This window comes from Chiloscyllium plagiosum, chromosome 36 (genome assembly GCF_004010195.1).
Source record: "Chiloscyllium plagiosum isolate BGI_BamShark_2017 chromosome 36, ASM401019v2, whole genome shotgun sequence".
Lineage (NCBI taxonomy): Eukaryota > Metazoa > Chordata > Chondrichthyes > Orectolobiformes > Hemiscylliidae > Chiloscyllium > Chiloscyllium plagiosum.
Window position 1 is genome coordinate 11,925,533 of NC_057745.1, and position 21,242 is coordinate 11,946,774.

General features: G+C 41.5%; 1 protein-coding gene across 1 annotated transcript in view; it reads right to left on the minus strand.

Moving 5' to 3' along the window:
• LOC122540843 (cytosolic carboxypeptidase 4-like) overlaps positions 1–21,242 on the minus strand; it is a 244,133-nt gene that overhangs the window by 36,871 nt on the left and 186,020 nt on the right. Inside the window, exon 19 of the mRNA XM_043677060.1 lies at positions 12,936–13,105. Coding sequence (XP_043532995.1) covers positions 12,936–13,105 — 170 coding nt within the window. The remainder of the gene's footprint in view (positions 1–12,935; positions 13,106–21,242) is intronic.

Consider the following 21,242-nt stretch of genomic DNA (forward strand, 5'->3'; position numbering starts at 1 on the left):
CTAGTGACCTGCTCAATTGCTAATGAATGAAAAGTTCCTATTTGTGGTTCTCCAAATGTAATCTGCCCAATGTGACACTGCCGTTCAATTGTCTGCGCCCATCTCCCTTTGACTGACACGCAACTTTTATCTCGAGTCATTAGCGTTTGTCTCCTTTGTTGACTCAGCCAGGGCAGGCTTGTACTTGGAGTGACAAGACCTGTACAAAACCAGGTGGCAGCAAATTGGCTTCACTGATAATAACAAATCAGTAAAGATGTAGATGTTGCAAATTCATCGTCATCCATTCGAAACAATCGCAGAGATCTACCAAATTGGAGGCTGAGTCTCATCATTTGGCAAATCATATTGCTCCTGAAAATTGAACAGACCCATGTTTGATCATTTATTTACTCAGAGTGCTAGGAGTTTTAACCACTCAACAATTATTGGGACTTTTCTGATTCAGATCTATTCCTTGTGTCCAACATTCATTCTTTACCTGTCACCTTAGGCATGGGAGATTTGTGTTGATATTAGAACATACTGATACTTTGCCATACAGTAACATTCCTTAACTGTGCCACTGAGAGATGTTGACTTTGCATCATAATCAGCCCATAACCCAGAATGAGATGATACCCAAACACCATCTTGTGTCTGTGTCAGCAAGGTTAATGCACAGCAGTATTCTGGAGGACCCAATAAGTGAGACCGAGGACTTACTAAGGGGCAAAGAAAGTACAATCATTAACTGATTACATGCTTGCTATGAATTGCCACTGTAGTTGGAAAACACAGCAGTTCAGGAAAATGAAGAACAAGGTACCTTTGGAGATGGGTTTGTCTTCCCATACCCACAACCAAAATGCAGAGAAGCATTCCAGTAGAAGGTGAGGGAGATCAGAGGCACATCCTTTAAAGCAGTGTCGGTCCAATTGACTGCAGGGACCATATCCACAGCCACAGCCTATGGGTAGGCAATGATGGTGTAGATCCTGTGGCCAAAGTATATTTTGTGTCATTCATTTTTCAGCACTTCTGGGCCCTTCCATCACCAAGTGAGTTGGCTGTTTAATTATCAAAGTCCCGTTGGTTCCTGCTATAGGTGCCTAAGACGATGACATTTTGTCTCCGGCAGGGTGGCATAAGGTAATGGACATGAGTATCATGATGTTGAAGAATCCAACAGATATTTATTACAACTACATACAGACATTAAATTCACAGGCAGGTCACTACCTGGGCAAACATTAAGCTATTAGGTTTGAACGGAGGAGCATGCTTCTAATAGCCTGCTACACTTCAGATGATCTCACAGTAATTTGGAGTTATTCTTAAACAATGCCCTCAGGTCACATGATGATACAGTGATGAGCATGCCTGTGAAAGGTATACAGACATACAAGAGACAGACACACAGAACAAAGACAAGTGTCCAGGACACAGACATTTTTGGAGGAGATGGAGGCATCTTTAAAACAGAAATGGCAAAATTGACTTACACCAAATGGATAAGCAGTTGTTCTTCTGTAGTCAGAAAGTGTGATAATGCATTAAATATAACCATTCTACAAGAATACAGCAACAACTCCTGATTGTCAAATAGGGAGTAATATTGAAAGGCTGCAGGAATACATTTCACTGATCCTTACAATCAATCAGTCAAACATAGTGAGCTGTTTCTGGTAATTTCACAGCTAACCTCTGCCAGTTTCACCAGCTGTGCCCAACATCTACCAGTATTACAGCTGTATCTAAAATACATTCAACCCAAACCCCAAATGACTACTGACATCACAGAGAATAAAGTCACGTTTCAACCTCCACCCGGGATTATCAAAAAGCATCATCAAGAAGTTTTAAATAAAGTCACAGAGCGAGGCCTGAAGGCAAGAGTGATGATGGGTTGGTAAGAATGAGACTTTTGAAAGTGAACAAAAGAAGTGTTATGCCTTTAAGACCAAGCGTAAGACAGATGTTGGCATTACCACGAGTCACCATGATGTCGGATAAATCAATCACAGTCCCGTAAATTGATCACACCTCAAAGAGCCTGCAGCTGATTAATGAACCCAGGTCCCATTCCTCTGCAGCTTACTGCATGCAAATAGCTTTGATATCATTTATCTGCTGTCACCAAAGGTGATCAATGAGGTGATAGATGGCACAGCTGGGATTACCTGCACAATAGAAATAGCTGGCAGTAAAATTCCAAAATTCCATTGGAAAAGAAGCCGAGAAATAAATTACAAAATCAAGGAGCTTACTACACAATAAAAGGCAGCAGAATGACTAAACTTTCTTCCTCTTAATTGAAGCAAATCAAGTGGCCTTATCAAAACTGAGCTGTGAGCAGCTGCTAACTTCAGAAACAAAACAAATTTCACAAATATCCTAATGTCAGAGTGAAACAGTGGCATTGCAACAATCTTGTTTCAGTGACTGGCTTTACCTGTGACCGGAGCTATTTTAAATGAATGTTTGTTGGCCAGACCTGCGTTATCGTTTGCTGTCAAAATGCCCGAGGTCATTCACAACAGACCATTTTGCCCTGATGCCAGGGATCTGGATCATGAGCCACTCCCCAGTCAGAGGTCAGCAATGCGAGGGGCTCACAGGCACAGATTGGCAAAGGGGTATCTTACCGTTTTTTGCTGACAACAACCCGTTGTCTTGACCACACCATTATAACCAGACACTCTTTTTATATTAACATAGTTAGCACAGAATAATAAAGGAAGAGAGAGAGAGTGTAAGTAGCACATGACAGACATTAAAAAGAATTTAATCTGTCCTCTGAGAACATGCGAGCATACAAATTAGGAGCAGGAGGAGGCCACTTGGCCCATCAAGCCTGTTTTGCTATTCAATACGTTCATCACTGACAGGAGTACCCCACATTTCCACCTTCTGTCCCTTTGGATTGTCAATAATTGATTTCCTTCAGCCAAAAAAAATTAAAAGGCCCTGCTTTCACTTCCTTGCAAAAACTCATAACTGTCTGAGAGAGAAATAAAATTCTCCCCATCTCAATCTTAAATGGGCAATGCATTAGATTTAAACAGAGACCTCTAGTTCCAGTTTCTACCACAAGCAAAAATATCTTCTCCACAGCTACCTTGTCAAAAGCTCTCAGGATCGTATATGTTTCAGTTGAGTTTCCTTTATACCTGCAAACTCCAACCTCGCCTGCCCAATCTTAAAGTTCTGCAATCTCTCATCATTTAGATTAAATGCCTCATTTTTATTCTTCCCTCCAAAATGGACTATTTCAATTCACGATTTCCCACATCAATCTCCGTTTATCAGTTCTTTGCCCATTCATTTAATCTGTTTCTATCGCTTTGTGTGGCTCTTTCATAACTTACCTCCCTTCCTAAAGTTGTGCCATCTCCCAACTGGGAGGTGGGAGACACTGTAAAATGGCAGAGAAAAACATCAGAATTATACTGACTTTCGATGTAACTGGCAGTGGGAACTGCCAACTCTAGACTGAGGTGGCGAATTAATGGAGACTTTTCGACCACCACCAGCAGTTCACCAGTGTTGGAGAGGCCACTACATAGAGAGACCCTGGCAGCCTTCCAGAGTAGGGTAGGCTGATCCATAGCCCACAGAGGAGACATTCCTCATCCAAAAATGCACAGACTCATCCCACAGAGACATTCCACCATCCCACAACAGCAAGCTGCCTGTGAATACTCACTGTCATACTCTCAAATCCAACTCTAAGAATGGGTCATGGGTCAGACCAAGTTGAAGGGCAAAGATTAGGGATAGAAACAGAGAGAAGGAATTTGTGAGACTTGAAAGGGTTCAGAAAAGATTTACAAGGATGTTGCCAGGGTTGGAGGGTTTAAGCTACAGGGAGAGGCTGAATAGGCTGGGGCTGTTTTCCCTGGAGTGTCAGAGGCTGTGGGGTGACCTTATAGACGTTTATAACATCACGAGGGGCATGGATAGTATAAATAGACAAAGTCTTTTCCCTGGAGTGGGGGAGTCCAGAACTAGAGGACATAGGTTTAGGGTAGGAGGGGAAAGATATAAAAGAGACCTAAAGGTCAGCTTTTTCATGCAGAGGGTGGTGCATGTATGGAATGGGCTGTCAGAAGAAGTGATGGAGGCTGGTACAATTACAACATTTAAAGGGCATCTGGATGTATATGAACAGGAAGGGCTCAGAGGGATATGAGCTAAATGATGGCAAATGGGACTAGATTTACCTAGGATAACTGGTCGGCACAGATAAGTTGGACCGAAGGGTCTGTTTCCATGCTGTACATCTCAATGACTCTATGACTCTGGTAAACAGAGATGCCAAGAAGCTGTGCCTCATGTTATGCAACATTGGAGTGCATGCATCTTTTGGGTGAAACCAAGCTGGACATAATTTGCTTCTTATCTTGTGGCCTACTGCTATTTTTTATACTTAATATACAATCATTCATGTTGATTGCCCCAATAAATTTAACTAGATTCCCTACAGTATGGAAACAGGCCCTTTGGCCCAACAAGTCCACATTGACCCTTTGAAGAGTAACCCACCCAGACCCATTCCCCTACATTTACCCCTGACGAACCTACCTAACACTATGGGCAATTTAGCATGGCCAATTCACTTGACCTGCACATCTTTTGGATTGTGGGAGGAAACTGGAGCACCCAGAGAAAACCCACGCAGATACAGGGAGAATGTGCAAACTCCACACAGTCGCCCGAGACTGGAATCGAGCCCAGGTTCCTGGTGCTGTGAGGCATTAGTGTTAACCACTGAGCCACTGTACTGCCCCAATACTATCACATATTCAAATAAAAGAATAAGTTTACCAGATATTGCAAGGCCTATGAAAACTTGTTACATTTTGTAAATCCCTTAAAAATCATGTTACTATCATCATCAATGATTTTTCTTCCTTCTTTGTTGATACATTGAAAGGGGAGGAAAAGAAAGCTCTTGATAATGGCAGGAAGATAAACCCTTGAGGATTTATGATGTCACGCAGCCTGATGATGACCAACATGTTAGCCCTGCACTCAATCGCTTTGGTCCAAACCCCATTGAGAGTACAGAGCTGGAGTTTGAGCTGCAGAACATGGAGATGTTAATTGATTTTCTATTGGAAAAACATCTGGATTTTCAGCATAGTAAGGCATAGATGTGGGGCAAACTTCTTCTGAGTCTACACACTGTAAATCATGCTGTTAGCGCATTGATTGCTGTTGTTTTCTTTTTTAATGCATTAATGATAATTTTCTGACTTTTGGCAGGGAGCCTCACCCCGGGAATGCACATCAAATATCCTGATTAATCCAGAAAGCACCTACAGTGCATGATAGAATATCTGGCACTTGTTCTCAGTAGGCAAGACCTCCCTCTATGTTCATGTTGGAAAAATCTGCTTATTATACTGATTCACAAAGTATATTTGAGGTATTATTGTCATGTAACATAATTACTCAAAACAGCTTGGAAGAACATTTGCTCTAACTTTGTAGATCTCCCCCAACCCTATAGCTTTGATTTTGATTTTTAACTTGAGTTAGGATTAATGTCTGATCACATTAAATGTTTCACGTCTATCCACTGATCAAATTCTGGCAAGGTCAGAGGTGGGAGCATAAACTGGGGTGGGAACTGGATGCTGTCAGAGGATCACAGGAATAGAATAGGCCATTCCATCCCTTGAATGTGGTCTGCCATTCTGGATCATGGCTGATCAACTATTTCAACACTATTTTCCTGCACTATCGCCTTATCCCTTGCTGTCATTAGTAACTAGAAATCTATCAATCTCTGTCTTGAACTTACTCAATAGCTAAACTTCTACAGCCTTCTGTGGTAGAGAATTCCAAAGATTCACCACCCTCGGAGTGAAAAAATTCCTCCTCAGCTCAGTTTTAAATCATAGAATCCCTACAGTGTAGAAGCAGGCCATTCAGCCCATTTAGACCACACTGACCCCTCAAAGAGCATCCCACTCAGATCCGCCCTCCTACCCTGCATTTCTTGTGGCTAACTATCCAGCCTGCACATCCCTAGACAATATGGGCTATTTAGCATGACAAATCCACCTGACCTGTTCATCTTTGGACTGTGGGAGGAAACCGGAGCACCCAGAGGAAACACACGCAGACACTGGGAGAATGTGCAAACTCCTCACAGACGATCGTCAGAGAGTGGAATCAAACCCCAATCTCTGATGTTGTGAAGCAGCAGTGCTAACCACTGTGCCACCGTGCTGCCCTGATGTTGTGAAGCAGCAGTGCTAACCACTGAGCCACCCTGGCCTGCCTTTCTTTCTGATACTATTCCCCTGGTGCTCGACCCCACACACAGGGGAAACATCCTTTCTGAAACTGATCTGTCTATCTCTTCACAATATTTTTAGGTTTCGATGAATTAGCCTCTCAATTTTCTAAACTCCAGAGAATAAAGGCCAATGTCCTCACTCCTTTCTCTCAGTACAGTCCTACTATCTTCGGAATCAGTCCTCTGCTGCGCACTCTCCATGGCAAATATATCCTTCCTTAGGCCAGGGGACCGGAACTGTGCAAAATGATCCGGGTGCAACCTTACCAAGGTTCAATAGAAAAGAAGCAAGACATCTTTGCTCCTGTACTCAAATTGTCTTGCAATAAACATATTGTTCACTTTATGAAAGGCTTGCAGTGACTGTATGCTGTCTTTGAGTGAGTTACAGATAAGAATGTCTAGGTTGCTCTGGACATCAAGGACTTAATTTTAACAGAAAACAGCTCAATGTTGTTTTTGTCAAGTATATGGAGGGTTTTCACTCTGCGAGGCCTAACAGGTTTTGTCGCTCAATCTAAACAACCTAACTAGCAAGGTACCATGCCCCTGTGGCACCTTGCTCATCCAATGCTCGCACAATCGCCCTACCACCACAGGCAGATGTACTTGTCACTGCTGGGACATCACAGGATCCGTGGCAATGGTGCCAATCTTGTTGTTTACCTCGTCAATGGTTGGCAGTTGGAGCTGTCCTGCTCATTTGGAGCTATACGGAAGACAAGGAGAACTTGGCACTCCTCTTGGTGGACAGGGACCAGGAAGTCCTGGTGTACAGGGTGGTGCAAAGGAAATATTTTCTTCCCATGGGATCAGCGGAGGAGGCCAAGACACCAGATCCTTTCAGCCTGAGACTTCTATCTAAACTCTTTCGCAAGATAGTCAATAACTGCCTCCACTCTGCCAGAGTAGGTGCCACCATCTTCATCCTGGCACCTCAAACTGTCTCTGGTGCTGTACCCATCTCCTACCTAAACTCTTGCTCTACAACTCTAATTAGTTTGCAACAGCTTCCCTCATTCACTCCCACCCATCCAATTCCCACACCCTGCCTGACCTCTGTGCTGCCTTCTCACTCACTTGGGTCACCTCACCACCTTTCCCCCAGATGCAGTAATAGTGATGCCACCCACCTTCATCGCACTCAATCACTCCCTTTCCATCATTCCAGGAGAGAAATGACACATAATTGGGCTGATAGTGACAGGACAGTGCTGGTGGGATGTCTGATATTTGGCTCCTTACCCCTGGTTGGAGGACCTTAACCTTCACTAGCCAGAACTGAGAACATTCCTCTGGAGATGCCTGTCCAGCAAAGTAAGCTACATTGCCCACTGTTATGCTGGCCCACATTTCTATCACTATGCTAATATAACATGCTCAAATTTCTACCCCTTGATTATGTTGCATCCTTCCTTTTGTCACCTGGAAGTACTAATGACATTAGAAGGGGGTTGAAAGGATGCTACCTCCTCCACTTTTGGGGAACACAGAACAGCTGCCGTAGAGGAAGCCCCAACCAGGCAGCCTCCTGCTCCCTCCACCAACTCAGATACTGATGCCTTGGTGGTTCTGATACCCAGACTAGAGCCAGGAGCACCTACTGGTTTGTATGTTATTGCCACATCTCTGTAGCTTTACTGGACAAACCCCCCAAGATTGACCAAGGCCCACTCACGTGAGTGACTTAATCACACATTCCTGAACAATGAGTGACCCGATCCTTGATTGACGTCTGCCCAACTCCTCGATGGTGTTCCTGGGACTCTGCAGACTGCACTGTTCCAACATGTGAGTGAGTAGCCCTGAGATGCATCCTGATCCAGTCTGGGAGCCTCCATGCACAATGTGTCCTTGCAGCAGCATTTCAAGGAAAGGCGCTGGTGTACTCCAAATGGCAGCATTGATGTGCAGAAGCACACTGTTAGCCTATCGGAAATGTTTGATGACCACGTGGTGAAGTTGGTACATGTCAGATGCCAATTTCTACGGAAATGGCCTGTGTGTGATTGTTGCCCATGGAGCATAACCTAAGATATTGGGGCTGAGATGGAGGTCCAACTTGAAATCATGAAAGCTGATCACCAATGCATCCATTATCTCTGTCGCCATCTCTTTAAACACTCTAAAAGGAAAGTCATTGGATCCCAGGGATCTGTCAACTATCACTCACCTTATTTTCTCCAACATTCCTGCTTGACTGATACTAAATTCTTTCAGTTCCACACTCTGACCAAACCCTTGGACCTTAATTATTTCGGGAAGAGTTCCTAGAGTTTCCTCTGCAAAGGCAGAGGCAATGCACTTATTTAACTTCTCGGTCATTTCCCTATTTCCTATTCTAAATTTTCCTGTCTCTGTCTGTAATAGAACCACATTTGTCTCTCCTAATCTTTTTATTCCTTTTTATTTACCTATAGAAGCTGTGACAATAAGTTTTTTTATGTTTTTTGCTTTTTTATGTTCATATCCTATTCTCTTTATCAATTGGATGGTTTCCAGAACAACATAGTTGCAGACTGGTTTCAAGCAAGCTGGAATAATAGCTCTTTTTATTGGTACAATAGTTCTCTTCATGCTGGATGGACTACATTAAAATTGACAACTTAATCACGATCAGACTGCACAGAGTTGCTGAAAATCCTAAACGTACAAAAGGACAAAAGGGGCATTAGAACCAATAGAAGTTTTCTTTTATATTCCTTTCATGGGGTATGGGTATCACCAGCTTGTTCAGCATCTGTTGCCCATTCTTTACCCATGACTGCGTGGCGGTGAGTGGCAACCATACTCTACCCTTTAATATGAGAGGGACTACTTCCAATGGGCACCAGAGCTGAACTGAACCTATCTGCAATTCATATTGTCATCCTGATGTCATGCTGATACATAGAACACAGATCATAGAACATTACAGCGCAGTACAGGCCCTTTGGCCCTCGATGTTGGGCTGACCTGTGAAACCAATCTGAAGTCCATCTATCCTACACTATTCCATTTTCATCCAGCCCAAGGCAGGACCCTACACTCAGAATCTCAGTGTAACCTAAGCTATCAAAGCCAACTGCAAGACATGTATCTACCTAAGGGCAGTCTGGTTTGTCAATGACAAATCAATGGGAAAACATAACATCATGGCCAGTGGAAGGAGAAGGTGATTGATGCTCTCCAGAGTGGGTGCTATCCATCAGGACTACACGTTAGAATGGTCAATGTTCAGCCAAGACAGCTCCTAATTTTTAAAAGTGGACAATCAATACTCATCGTAACAGGTTATTGAAAATAAAATAGTGCAGATGCTGACAATCTGAAATAAAAACAGAAAATGTTAACTTGGGATGTTAACCATTCTCTGTTCCTCTCCAAACATTTTCCAGCAAGTTGTGATATCAACTAGAAGAAAGCATGAGTTTTAATTTCTTGTCATATTAAGCGCCCTTGATATTATTCCCCAACTAGTTGCCATAAGCAACAGATTCAACGAGGTAATTCAAACATTCTTGATTACATTACACTTGTTTTGCCTTGTCGAGTTCTCAATGCAGAATGCCTCAGTTCTGCTCTCCTAATGTCAATGCTTGTGGTGTTGCTGTTTAACTCTGATATGTTCTATTTAAATTGCTTTCTGATGTCAGTCACCCTGTTGATTCAGATGAGTGGAGATTAATCAATGTTTCTGCTGCTTTGTCGCTACACACAGTTTACAAACACAACACAATGTAAAACAATGCAACAACATCCTCAACAGCATCGGGAACCTTGTAAAACAAAATTCTCTGCAATAATCATCAGAAAACTAACTGTACAGTATCCACCAGCTCACTGCACCTTCCAGTAAATAGGCTAATCACTGTCATGTAATCATAGGATGATAATTCAATTGCTCATGGTAGAAAGCTGTCTCTGATACACACATGGTGCAATGTATAATCTGTGGTAACTGTTGTCCGATAGTCCAACTGATTAGCCACAGGCGTGACTAAGGTGACACTGATTAATCACATGCTTTAGTGGAAAATGTTGCCTTCAACGCAGGGAAGTGAATACTACGTGTTTATTGACTGTCATTAACTGCAAGGCCTTGCAGTCTTTCTCTGTCTCTGCAGTTTGGATTTCTGGCATGAATTTATCAGATGCAACATATCTTAGTGCAGCTCCCTGACCTTTGTCTAGCAGTCTTGAGGAAACTCTGACTCTACCGGTGTGATAACTGAGCACACTAACTTGTACTTTGAAACATGTCAGACACAGCTGCTTTTAACCATCCGGATTAGATTCCTATCCATTCCAATCCCGCTCTCTCCATCCAGACCCAGATTCTTATTTCCATTTTGAGCCAGATCCTTATTTCCATTTTGAGCCACATCCTTCTGTCCACCCAGATCCAGCCCCCTGTCGAATGACCATATCTTCCTGACTTTGTTCTTGTTCAAACATTCAGTTACACCCGTTTTACATCTCTATTTCACCATTACCACCATAAGCACTTGCCTATGCCTTTTACTCTGGCCACTTTCACTATTTGCTTCATTCTCTTTCCCCCACCCTGGCAACAACATAAAAATTTTCCAGCTCCTTTCAAGTCTGAAGAAGAATCATACTTGAACCGAAACGTTAATTCTGTTTCTCTCTCCACAGATGCTACCCACTCTTTGCCAATGATTTACTAGCAGCTCATCAATCGGTCAGGAACATTTTCCTCTTCTGACCTATAATTGTTATTCTGATTGGTTGGGCCAGTGGTTCCCAAACTCTCACACTGTGACCCAGATTCAAGGCTTAATAATCGCTGCGTGAATCAGAATTAGAATAGTAATTTATTGTCACTATAGAGTTAAACAACACAGAATCAGACCCTTTGGTCCAACCAGTCCATGTCAATCATAATCCCAAGCTTAACTAGCCTCATCTGCCTGCACTTGGCCCATATCCCTTCAAACCTTTCTTATTCATGGATCTGTCCAATTGTCTTTTAAATGTTGTAACTGTAACACTTCCTCTGGAGGTTCATTCCATGTACGAACTACTCCCTGTAAAAAGATGGTCCCTCATGTCTTTCTTAAATATTTCTCCTCTCACCTTAAAAATATGCCCCCTACTCTTGAAAATCCAAAACCTTGACATGATGTCCCAACTCCTATACTCAAAGGTCTGAGCAATGAAGACAAGCATGCTAAACGCCTTCGTAACCACCCTGTCTATATGTGACACAAACTTCAAAGAATTATGCACATGAACCCCAAGGTCTCTCTGTTCTACAGCGTTACCCAAGGCTCTACTTTTAACTGAATAAGTCCGGCCTTTGTTTGTCTTACCAAAATGCAATAACTTGCATTTATCCAAATTAAACTTCATTTGCCACTCCTCAGCCCATTGATTAATTCATCAAGATCCCTTTGTAATCTTAGATATCTTTCTTCACTCTCCACTATAACACCAATTTTGGTTTCATCTGCAAACATTCCAACCATGCCTTCTATATTCTCATCTGAATCATTTATATAAATGACAAACAAAAGTGATCCCAGTACCGGGCCCTGTATTTTGACAAAAAGGTACAGTGGAATATGTTTAAGTTGCCGTACTCCAGCCCCTGTATTAACAACAGGAGTGGTCTTTCTGTTATAACATGAAGGCAGCTTTTACAATTTGACTAGCACTCCATGTCAACCGCAGTTCCCCTTTGCAGTTGGGTGTTCCAAAGGCTTAAGGCCTGCTAAATTGACCTGCATTATTCATCATTTTAGAAAATAATCAGTGGTCAAAGAAATAAAGCAAGAACAGTAATCCAAAGATTTCACTTTTCAGTGAACCATTTTAACAAGAAATAGATAAAAATATGACAGTTATGTGCAAATGAACATTGAAATCAGCAGCCCAATAGTGTTTTTTTTTAAAAAAACTACTTTTTCGGTTTTAACTTGCTCACCAAGAGTGTAATAAAGTAAATCTGAATTCTTAAGAAGCCACATGTGGCCAGTAGTTAATGTATTGGACAGTACTGGCATAAGGAAATAAGTCGGTTCAGGCACTGATCACATCATGTGGAGATTTGGTTCCAATATATTTCAGCTTACAGTTTGCATCGTGTGTGGGGAGAGAGAGAGAGAGAGAGAGAGAGCTGGCTGTAATATACGATAAACAACTTCTACTTTCTTTACGTGGAAGAGGGCTAATTCCAACGTGTGAGGCTTAGACCATAAGAGCATTAGAAAAAGGAACAGGAGCAGGTCATTTGGCCCTTCAAGCTTGCTCTGCCATTCATTAGGATGAAGGCTGCTTACAGATTCCATTGTGAATAGAAGAGGGCTGGGGGAGTTTTGGCTGACCTCTGAACTTTGCTATTCTCAGTTTCTGAACGTCACTTTGTGCTGTTTTCACAGGATCTCACAAGTGTGTAACATCGTACCTCCTTTCCCCAAGTAACCTAAAACCCTGGCTCAACCACAGCTCATCTTTTCTGCCTGATTTATGTCTTCCTCTCTCCTTCTCTATTCAATTTTAATGGTGTCCTGCTGCATGAAGCACAACCTTCACTGACTCTTCTTAAAAGTGAAATAAAAGCTTGTCAGTTAGCTATCCAATTGAGATCAGACTTTTGTTCCACAACCATCTAGCTAATGAACATTTAGCCTCCACTTACCTGGGTGTCACATGTCTATCATTCGGGAGCTCATTATCAGGATCAAATACAGCGCCATCTTCAGTTATCAGCTGTTTGCTACATGACCATTCCTCTTTCTTTAACTTCAGGAGCCCTGCACAGAACTTAGCTCCCACTTCTTCCAGTTCCCGGGTTCCAAGTTGGAGACCCTGTCAGTAAAAGAAGTGATGTTTCAGTTTCGTGTGCTGTTTATTTACGGAGCAATGCAAAACTTCTGATGTTCCTTTTACATTCTCTTCCATTAAGTTAGAGCTACTGTGGATTTATTCAGCAGTCAAAGATGACCAAATGGGACTACGATTTGCTTATCTCTTATTCAGGACAGTCAGACAGATAATTAGTTTTATTGAAAAATCATCATGGTAACAGCTGCCGATTTGTGATGACAATACACATTAAACCTTTGTACACTCCAGTCCAACACCGGCATCTCCAAATCACATTAAACCAGTCACTATAATTCATAACATTGTTATAGACAATCATTAAAATAAAATAAATGATTAAATAATAAAAGGATTGCACAATATGATCATTTTAGCCTACAAATAACTGCAGTGCATTGTAAATGCAGGTCTCATTAATTTATTGAATAGAAATGAAAGGTTCACTATCCTCTGCATTTTGTATTAAAGCCTATAGATCATATTTTGTCATACTTAGTCCATTAAATCCCATACTATTTATGAGGTGAAGGGTGTTAGCAATTCAGAGTGGCTTTTGTATGTTTTTTGGCATGAGGGAGATATGCTACCTGCATGAGCACACACTACCAGTTATTATCACTGTTTCTAACTTTGCAAGGACAGAACAGCCAATTTCACAGATATTCATCTGATGAGATCCAACAATGAACTCTTGCTGCACACCTTAATGATGACGCGAGATGTACCAAACAGGTCTGACAATCATGGCCATATTTTCTCGCAAGAGTAACTATGAATATACCAGTACTCATGACTATTAAAGAGTGAACTAAAGAGCAAACTTTAGGATTTACACAGTTGCAGTTAAATGCTGTCCTAGTTATCCTGCTTCTCCATCAGTTTCATTCTAACGATATCTTACCAATAGACTTGGCATTCCTACAGGTGGAGAGTGTGTGAATTTGAGCACTTATTCACCACATACAAGGTTATCATGAAGGACTCTCCTTTTCAATCTCTCTCTTCGCCTGAGGCATTGTGACTCTGAGGTTAAAAAGTGTGGTGGTGGAAAATCACAACCAGTCAGGCAGCATCCAAGGAGCAGGAGAGTCAGTGTTTTGACTCTCCTGCTCCTCAGCTGCTGCTTGACTGGCTGGCTGCGCTTTTCCAGCACCACACTTTTTGATTCTAATCTCCAACAGTCCTCACTTGTTCCTAGACCCTCAGATTAAGCCACCCCCAGTCATCTATTGAAGGGCACCAATATCCTGGGGGGTAGGTTTGCTAGCACTCTTCGGGGGGGTTTATGTATTGTTCTATGTTCTATGTTCTATGTTCTATCTCTCTCTCTCTCTAAAGAGGAGCAATCCTATGGTCCAGTAGAGCTTTGGTAACTTAACCTTTTCTGGTGCATTACAAGTGCAAAGGTAAAGACTTGTCTGTTAAAGTGTAATTACATTTTAACAGTCATACACAAACTTTATATTTAATTTTTAATTATTTCCAAATCACTTTTTCTGTTAAAGTGTAATTACATTTTAACAGTCATACACAAACTTTATATTTAATTTTTTAATTATTTCCAAATCACTTTTTTGAAGTGTTTTTATCTTTTTGTCTCTTTATCCCTCCTGTTTAATTTCACTTCTCTTCAGTCCAGTTTCTCAATATGATTTTGCATTGAATTAAATATTCTGACTTACACTCTCTGGTTTAAACTCCATGGGAGCTAAATTAGATAGGCCCAAATACAGGCTCTAGAAGTGTGATGCGTAATTACCCCATGCCGGTTCAGTTTAATGTAGGCAGTACGCCAACGTTGCACTACCTGCTCATTATAATCACTGCTGCCTTTCAGGCAGTGCTAACCACATTGGTTGCATGCATCAGCAGGGAGCCTAGTATTGTTACTTGCTAGCACTACCTAAAGTTAGCCTACCGTACTTAAAAGGAAGATAAATTGTGGATACTTGAGCTGATGCTAAAATCTTTCAGAATGATATTGTGCAATATTAATTCTATAGCAATCAGATTGAGTGGAAAATGCTTTATGAAGATTCAAGTTGAATATTATTGTAAATTCTGTAAGATGCAAATTGAAATGGGTTTGTAATTTTTTTTTCAAATTTTATGAATAAAATCTATTTTTGGGATAAAAACAATGTCGCCAGGCAAGGATTGTGTTGTTGCAAACTCACTGGGGGGCGAGATTACACAAAGTTCTTCTGCAGAGGATTCAGGTGGAGATTTCTGTTGATGAGGTTACAGAAGAATGGTGTAGGAAATACACAAGAAAATGCATGGGGCAGTGCAAATTCTGCACATTAAGTCAAGGGATAAGGGAGAAATGGGAGATGAGTGATAATGCCCCTGGACTTGCAATGGCTAAGCTAATACTCAGGGAACAAGGATCCAAATCCGACCAGTGAAGCTGGTGGAATTTAATTGAAACTAATAAATCTAGAATAAAAATCCGGTGACTACTGAAGCTACCACGAATTGTTGTTAGAAAAAAAACCTCTCTGGTTCATTAATTAAGGAGGGAAATTCTCCATCTGTCCATGCTCTACATGTGACTCCAGACCCACAGCAATATGATTCACTGTTAGCCACTTTCTGTATTCAAGGACAGTTAAGGGTGAGCACAAAATACTGACCTTGCTGGCAACACCCACATTCCAGGAAAGAATAAAGGATTGACAGTGAACTTGGCTCAGGGGTTTGTGCAGAGCTCAGGAGGTCATCCTATCCAGCCCAGTTCAGTTAATTCATTGGCTGGATGGCTGTTTTGTAATGCCAAGTAATTGTTCAATATTTTCATTGGCTGATATTACCAGAAAGGTATCCCATTCGCAACCTTTCCCCTCACCTGGGGCATGGTGACCCTCAAGTTAAAACCACAAAAAGTGGTCTGTCTCGTCCTTTCTAAAACAAAAAGAGCAGCCTTATGGTCCAATAGGACTATAATAATTTTATCTTGATGTTCGTGCCTAACCCCATCAGTCAACCTTTGGCGCCAACCATGATGCAATGGCAGATAGTCAAGATGTCAGCTTCTAAAGCAGCACCTGTAAATACTACCAGACATTGTAGTGCTTCAGTAGAACCTGAGAACACAGCAAGCTCTGACGATTGCCGTTGGAGATATGAATATCAGTGTGGAAAGGGGCCTCTGACCTCTACTCAGATGGAGTGGCAGTAGCTCCATTTAGCAGATCTCTCTCAGCATGATAGCATCCATCCTGCCCTGCCACTCTGACAGGTATTGCTAATGACTGCCAGCCAACTCTTAACAATTGGCACCCATGCTGAGCTGGTGCTGACTGAAGGTAAATACCCACAGCTGCTCAGCATTATATAAGGGAGCCCCTCTCCTGTGTTCTCTTTTGAAAATTAACAGCCTTCCACCAGCCGTGTTGCAGCCATTAGCAGCACCAAGTTCATTTTCTACAACTTTGTTCACCCCGATCACACAGATTTTTATTATTAACTCATTGGATGTGGACTTTGCTGGCTAGTTCAGTATTTATTGCCCAGCTCTAATTGCCCAGCGGGCAGGTGAGAGTCAACCACATTACTGAGGATCTGGAGTCATATGTAGGCTAGACCAGATAAGGATGGCAGTTTCCTTTCCAATGGGCATTAGTGAGTCAGATGGGTTTTCCAATAATTGGCAATGGATTCATGGCCGTCATTAGACTCTTAATTCCAGATATTTTTTCTACTGAATTCAAATTCCATCATCTGCCATGGCAGGATTCAAACCCAAGTCCCCATAATGTTACCTGGGTCTCTGGATGAACAGTCCAGCGATAATACTACTAAGCCATCACTTCCCCGATCCTATACAGTTTTGACTCTCTTGCAACTGCAAATCTCAGGACAAAAACTCACTGAAGGTTTGTCAGCAAATAGAATTGTATGAACAGTCAGCACTGTTCAAATCCACTATTGATCAAAAATTCTGCACCAATATCTTGGAATTTCATACCTTACAAAACAATCATGTTATGGCTAAAATACAAACATTACCTGTAGTCTAAATTATCAGAATGAGTAAATGGAGATTAATGTATTTCTCATAATTATGTCTTCCTTTTAACCTGAGCCATTGCTTTCTTCCATTGTACAAAAATAAAAACATTTTGTTTCAACAATAAAGACTTACATTCATCTAGCACCATCACAGGAGCATTATAAAGAAAATATGACACCATGCCACATAAGATGACCAAAAAGTTGCTCAAAGTGATCAGTTTATGGAATGTCTTAAAGGAAGGAGCAAGGTAAACAGAGACAGAGCAGTTTAGGAAGGGATTTTGAGAACTTAGGGCCTTAAAGCATAGTCATTGATGGCAGAGAATTATAACGGAGTCTGCACAAGAGGCCACCTTTGGAGCAGCATAGATATTTTGCAGGATTCTGGGGTTAGCAGACGTTAAAGAGAGAGGGATGAGCAAGTTATACAGGGATTTGAAAATGAGGATCATGTAAACATGCAAATTTGTAACCATATAGGCAATTCCTGAGGAGAAAGTAAGGACTGCATTTGCTGGGGATCAAAGTCGAGAGTGTGGTGCTGGGAAAGCACAGCAGATCAGGCAGCATCCAAGGAGCAGGAAAATCGACATTTCGGGCATCAGCCCTTCAGCAGGCTTATGCCCAAAACGTAGATGGCTCCTGCTCCTCGGATGCTGCCTGACCTGCTGTGCTTTTCCAGCACCACACTTTCAATGTCCAATTCCTACAAATGGAACCCCATTGGTGGGAAGAAATCATGTAGCAAGATTTTCTTTTGGATGTGGATCTCAAATTTCATAAGCAATTGATTGAATAAACATTGTGCAGACTGTTCATGTTGACACAGGTCACTACTTTAAAGGAACAATTGAGCAAGTGATAAATGGAGGAGTGAGACAGAAGGTTATGGATTAGATTTACAGTTAGAGGCAAGATTATCCTAATTATTCCTGAGAAGCTGCTGAAAGTTCCTGTTGAAGATATTTTACTTCAAACAGAGCACAGTGACTGAGACCAAGTCAATAGCCTGTAAAATTCAGTTTCACCTGCTGTTCATTTTCATCATTGCATTCTTGAAGTGATGTGAATACTCACAATTGTGCCAAATATCAGCATTTGTATTGGTGCTCCCTGTGAGACAGCCAGTATGTTATTCAGTGCTCTCTATTGTCTTGCTCCAGCTTTCTACTTTTTATGTCACAGAGTTTTAAAGATTTGTCACTATTCTCTACCGCTCTGTTAGTGCTCTACACAAATCTGTTAGTGCCTTCTACCAGTCTGTTGATGGATTCATTAATTTTTTTTATTGATCCTGTACATCTTGTTAGCATTTTCTATTAGTCCATTAGAGTTTTCTACCAGTCTGTTAGTAGTTTGTACCTGTTTGGAAATGCTTCTTACTGGTCTATTGGTATTTTCTGTTGGAATCTATCCACAACTCCATCCCCAGTTTTCTGTCTTTCCCTCTTTTGTGGCCGAAGCCATATTGGTCTGTGATATGCTTTCAGCACACTTGTTCCATAATAGTAGCAGTGATGACATTGCAGTCTACAAATTACTCCTTGCTGACTACTTGGTAAAATAAATGAAACATGAAAAAGAACCAGGCCTTAATTAACAGGTTGAAAACACACAGGCCTATTACCACCATTGCTAGCAGTCAATTGAAAAGGGAAGCTGAGGTTACAAGCCAGCAATTCTGTAAAGTGTTGATAATTGCTTCTCCTCTCTGTCTGAATGACGAATACAGACAATATTTTGGGTCAGCTTGAATACTAAATCTCTATTTCACGTGATCAGTTTGTTATTTAATATTATTCAATCATGTAGTACATTACAAATATTAAGTAGAATTAAAAAGTTGTTCTTTCTACGTTGGCTCCAACCCTCACCTACAGATGAATGACCAACCTGCCCTTCAGTTACAGACAAGACTGTGCAATGTAATGACAACATTGTGAGTCCAAGAAAGACAATCAGATCTGAACCAAAGAGACTTGTTTCTTTAATAGCTCAGTATATAGGCACAGAAAGAAACAGGGAATAAGATTGGTACATGCCAGCCCCAATGAGTAGCTCAGTGAATATCCAAATGTTCTTTCATACTTAATGGAGAAGATGGTCAGCACAATGTAGGATGGGATACCAATTGCCCAACACCCACTTTGTGTTACTGACAGATACCAGTTTCACCCAAATGGCTCACAATGTGATGCGCTGATTGACAAAGACCCACAAAAACCTGGAGACACTCTTCACAATGACTAATTCACAGGCTTCCTATTGACTAACACATATTTTGTGAATGTCTTTTAGTGTCTCTGCAATTTGTTAGTTCATTGCCCTTTTTTTGCCTCGTGTCCAGGTGCAAGAACTAAATTTAAAAATCAAGGTCTAATAGCTTGTGAAATTTTCCATTTTATAGCTTTTTAAACTAAATAAGAGAGACTCAGTTCTGATCAATAACCACTTAGCTGCCTTCAATCCACCAGTGCAGACTCCAGGCTGGTGGTATAAAGTGATAGACATGTTTCCTTTGAAGGTACTCATCAGTATTCTGTAGCTGCTGTATTCAAACATGCATTTAACATAAACAAGAGGCACCATTTAATATAGCTGTCCAGGCTATCCTAATTAACCCTTCATTCAAAGGAGCTGACTTGCTGCAATATTGGAGGGGCAATAGACCAGGATACCCTGAATATCCTCCAGAGGGGGAGATTATGGAATTATTTGAATTATAGTTAATCATTCATTTGACAAATTTGAATATTCTTTGTTAGCAATGCAAGAGAGTAGCTGCATTGTTCCAATTATACAGATATTAATTTCCATTCTACATTTAACCTATCAATATTATCATTCATTGTGAAGTGGATTAATGCAAATATTTTCTCCAATTGAAGTTACACAGCTCACAATCTATCTACATTGGGTTTCAACTGAGGGGAATAGCAGACATATTTGGAGATGCCACTTTATTTTCCGGATTGTACCATAGATCTAAGGAAGGTCACACTGTGGCTGATTAGATTTGATTTATTGTTACGAGTACCTACGTACAGTGAAAAACTTTGTTCTGAGCAGTAGAGGCAGACCATAGGGTGGAAAAAAAACTTGGACAGAGTAAGGCATACAGACTACACTGCACAGCATGTGCACACAGCAAGTTCAACACTAACAAGATCAACATTGTTTGAATGTCTATTCATAAGTCTAATAACAGAAGAGAAGAAGTTGCTTTTGAACTTGTCGTGCTTGTGTTCAGGTTTTTCTATCTACTGCCTAACAGAGAGGTTGAAAGAGAGCATTACAGGGGTGGGAGGGGTCTTTGATGATGTTGGCAGCCTTTTCATGGCAACAACTGTGGGCGGCATAGGGGCACAGTGGTTAGCACTGCTGCCTCACAGCGCCAGAGACCCAGGTTCATTTCCCGCCTCAGGCGACTGACTGTGTGGAGTTTGCACATTCTCCCCGTGTCTGCGTGGGTTTCCTCCGGGTGCTCCGGTTTCCTCCCACAGTCCAAAGATGTGCAGGTCAGGTGAATTGGCCATTGGCCAGGGGTAAATGTAGGGGAATGGGTCTGGGTGGGTGCGCTTCGGCGGGTCGGTGTGGACTTGTTGGGCCGAAGGGCCTGTTTCCACACTGTAAGTAATCTAATCTAATCTAAAAGTGTAAATGGAGTCCATGGATGGAAGGTTGGCTTCCGTGATGGTCTGGGTTGCACTCAACTTTCTGTAGTTTCTTACGGTCCTGGGCAGAGCAGTTGCAATACCAGGCCATTATGCACCTGAATAGTATGATGCATCTGTATAAATTGGTGAGGGTCCTTATGGACATGCTGAATTTCCCAAGCCTCCTGAACAAGAAGAGGCATTCTGTCCTCAGATGAGTGGCAATTAATGTCTAGATGTTAGGGCTGCCAGTGGCTGAAAGCAGCGTAAAATGGCTGATTGTATCTTTCAATTGATATAAAATGGCTGAGGAGATTTTTAACTGAAAAGTAACTTGTTTATTTTGGCATCTGAACTATAATGGAGGACAATCATAGCTTTGTAGAAAGAACACACCTAAGGTATCAAGATTAAGATAGCACACAAAGGGTTCTGCAATGAATACA